This window comes from Anopheles coustani, chromosome 3, assembly GCF_943734705.1.
Source record: "Anopheles coustani chromosome 3, idAnoCousDA_361_x.2, whole genome shotgun sequence".
Classification (NCBI taxonomy): Eukaryota; Metazoa; Arthropoda; class Insecta; order Diptera; family Culicidae; genus Anopheles; species Anopheles coustani.
The window spans coordinates 92,448,486-92,449,781 of record NC_071288.1 but is presented as its reverse complement, the minus strand read 5'-3'; the positions used below and the strand labels follow the sequence as shown (position 1 = coordinate 92,449,781).

Sequence of the window (1,296 nt, the reverse complement as noted above, 5' to 3'; positions counted from 1 at the left end):
CATTAGCCTCCGTTTGGTGGTAAAAGTGTAATTTTGCAAGCATGTTTTACGACGGTTCTAACTTACAAATGGTTTATTGAACAATGTAAACAAAAGTAGTGAGATACTCACATCGTAAACAAAGGTTTATATTGGAGAAAACTGATTTCTTCATCACCTTCAGTAAAGAGTTTTATGGGAGAATTATCTTTACATTTGAATGAAGGTCATTGAAAGCCTCTAGCGGAAAATCACCAGTTGATCTTGACTCAAAGTGAATCACAAGTCTGGTTGAAGGCGGTAGAAAATCGCACGATCCAATGCTAATACGAACCAACAAAGAGCTGTTTTGTTACAAACACTCCCTCATCGACTCATTAAAAATGTGTGAATTATTGATCGGCATTTCCGATCCGCTTATCGACATCGGTTTTTACCGTAAATCCGCTTCTTTTCGCCCTTCGCGTGATCGGCTTAATTTATCTCATTAGGTCGCAGCACAAACAGCTTCCAATCCCACGGTGCTTTCTGTTGGAGGAAATTCACACGATTCACTTGTCATTCGTTGGGAAATTTATTAACAAATCACAAATCGCCGCTCAATCACGGTTCGGACACACACACACATAAATACGGAGCACTCGAGCGGATAGGGAAATTACCCATAATTGTTACGTGGAAATTGCACTGCACTAATGAACTGTGCGCTTCCGGCTGAGGGTTTCCAGCTTCCGTTCCTTAGAAAAGACCCGCCTTGTTCTGGAAGTAACATTCGGTCACCTTGTAGGCCGTTTCGCAAGCGTCCGGCTCTTGGAAGTTACAGTTTTTCACCAACGCATCGATGCGGTCTTTCGTCGTGAACAGGGACAGCTGTTCGGTGATAACGTCCTCCTGCAGCTTCCCTTCCTTATCCATGAAGCCCGTTTTCTCGAAGAAACACTTCAACAGGCACTATTGTGGAGGAGGAAAATGGTTTCATTGGTCTGCGAACGGAAGAGTGCTTTGCTCACCTTCAATTGGCTGTTTGGCGTATCCAAATCGCTGCTAGTAGCCAACGACGCAAGCGAATCCAGCTTAATTCCACTCTCGATTAGACACTCCAATGCAAACGTTTCACCGTTGGCAATTTTTCCAACATCTTCCAATGTGGATATAGTCTAGAATTTACACAAAAGTATCGTTTTTATGGGATTAAAAAAAACACACACAAACCTCTGACTTACTGATGTCTCTGCTTTCGGAGTGGAAGCTGCACTCAGCACAACAATCGCAAACACTAAGAACTTCATGACGACTGTGTGTACTCGCCGGTTTGCG

At 43.3% G+C, this 1,296-nt stretch overlaps 1 protein-coding gene across 1 annotated transcript; it reads right to left on the bottom strand.

Annotated features, from left to right (window-relative positions):
- Nucleotides 1-631: 631 nt before the first annotated feature.
- Nucleotides 632-1,296, bottom strand: LOC131258661 (general odorant-binding protein 56d-like). Its single transcript, XM_058260020.1, has 3 exons — nt 1,203-1,296; nt 990-1,136; nt 632-930 (listed from the first exon to the last, which is right to left on the bottom strand). Exons 1-3 carry the CDS (start codon nt 1,266-1,268, stop codon nt 718-720), a joined length of 426 nt encoding a protein of 141 aa, XP_058116003.1. The 5' UTR covers nt 1,269-1,296; the 3' UTR covers nt 632-717.

Excerpts from the sequence above, each read along its gene's own strand:
- LOC131258661 (XM_058260020.1), bottom strand. The coding sequence starts at position 1,268 with ATGAAGTTCTTAGTGTTTGCGATTGTTGTGCTGAGTGCAGCTTCCACT. Across the intron at positions 1,137-1,202 it reads CTCCGAAAGCAGAGACATCA|ACTATATCCACATTGGAAGA; the intron begins GTAAGTCAGAGG and ends TGTAAATTCTAG. Across the intron at positions 931-989 it reads CGCCAAACAGCCAATTGAAG|TGCCTGTTGAAGTGTTTCTT; the intron begins GTGAGCAAAGCA and ends CCTCCACAATAG.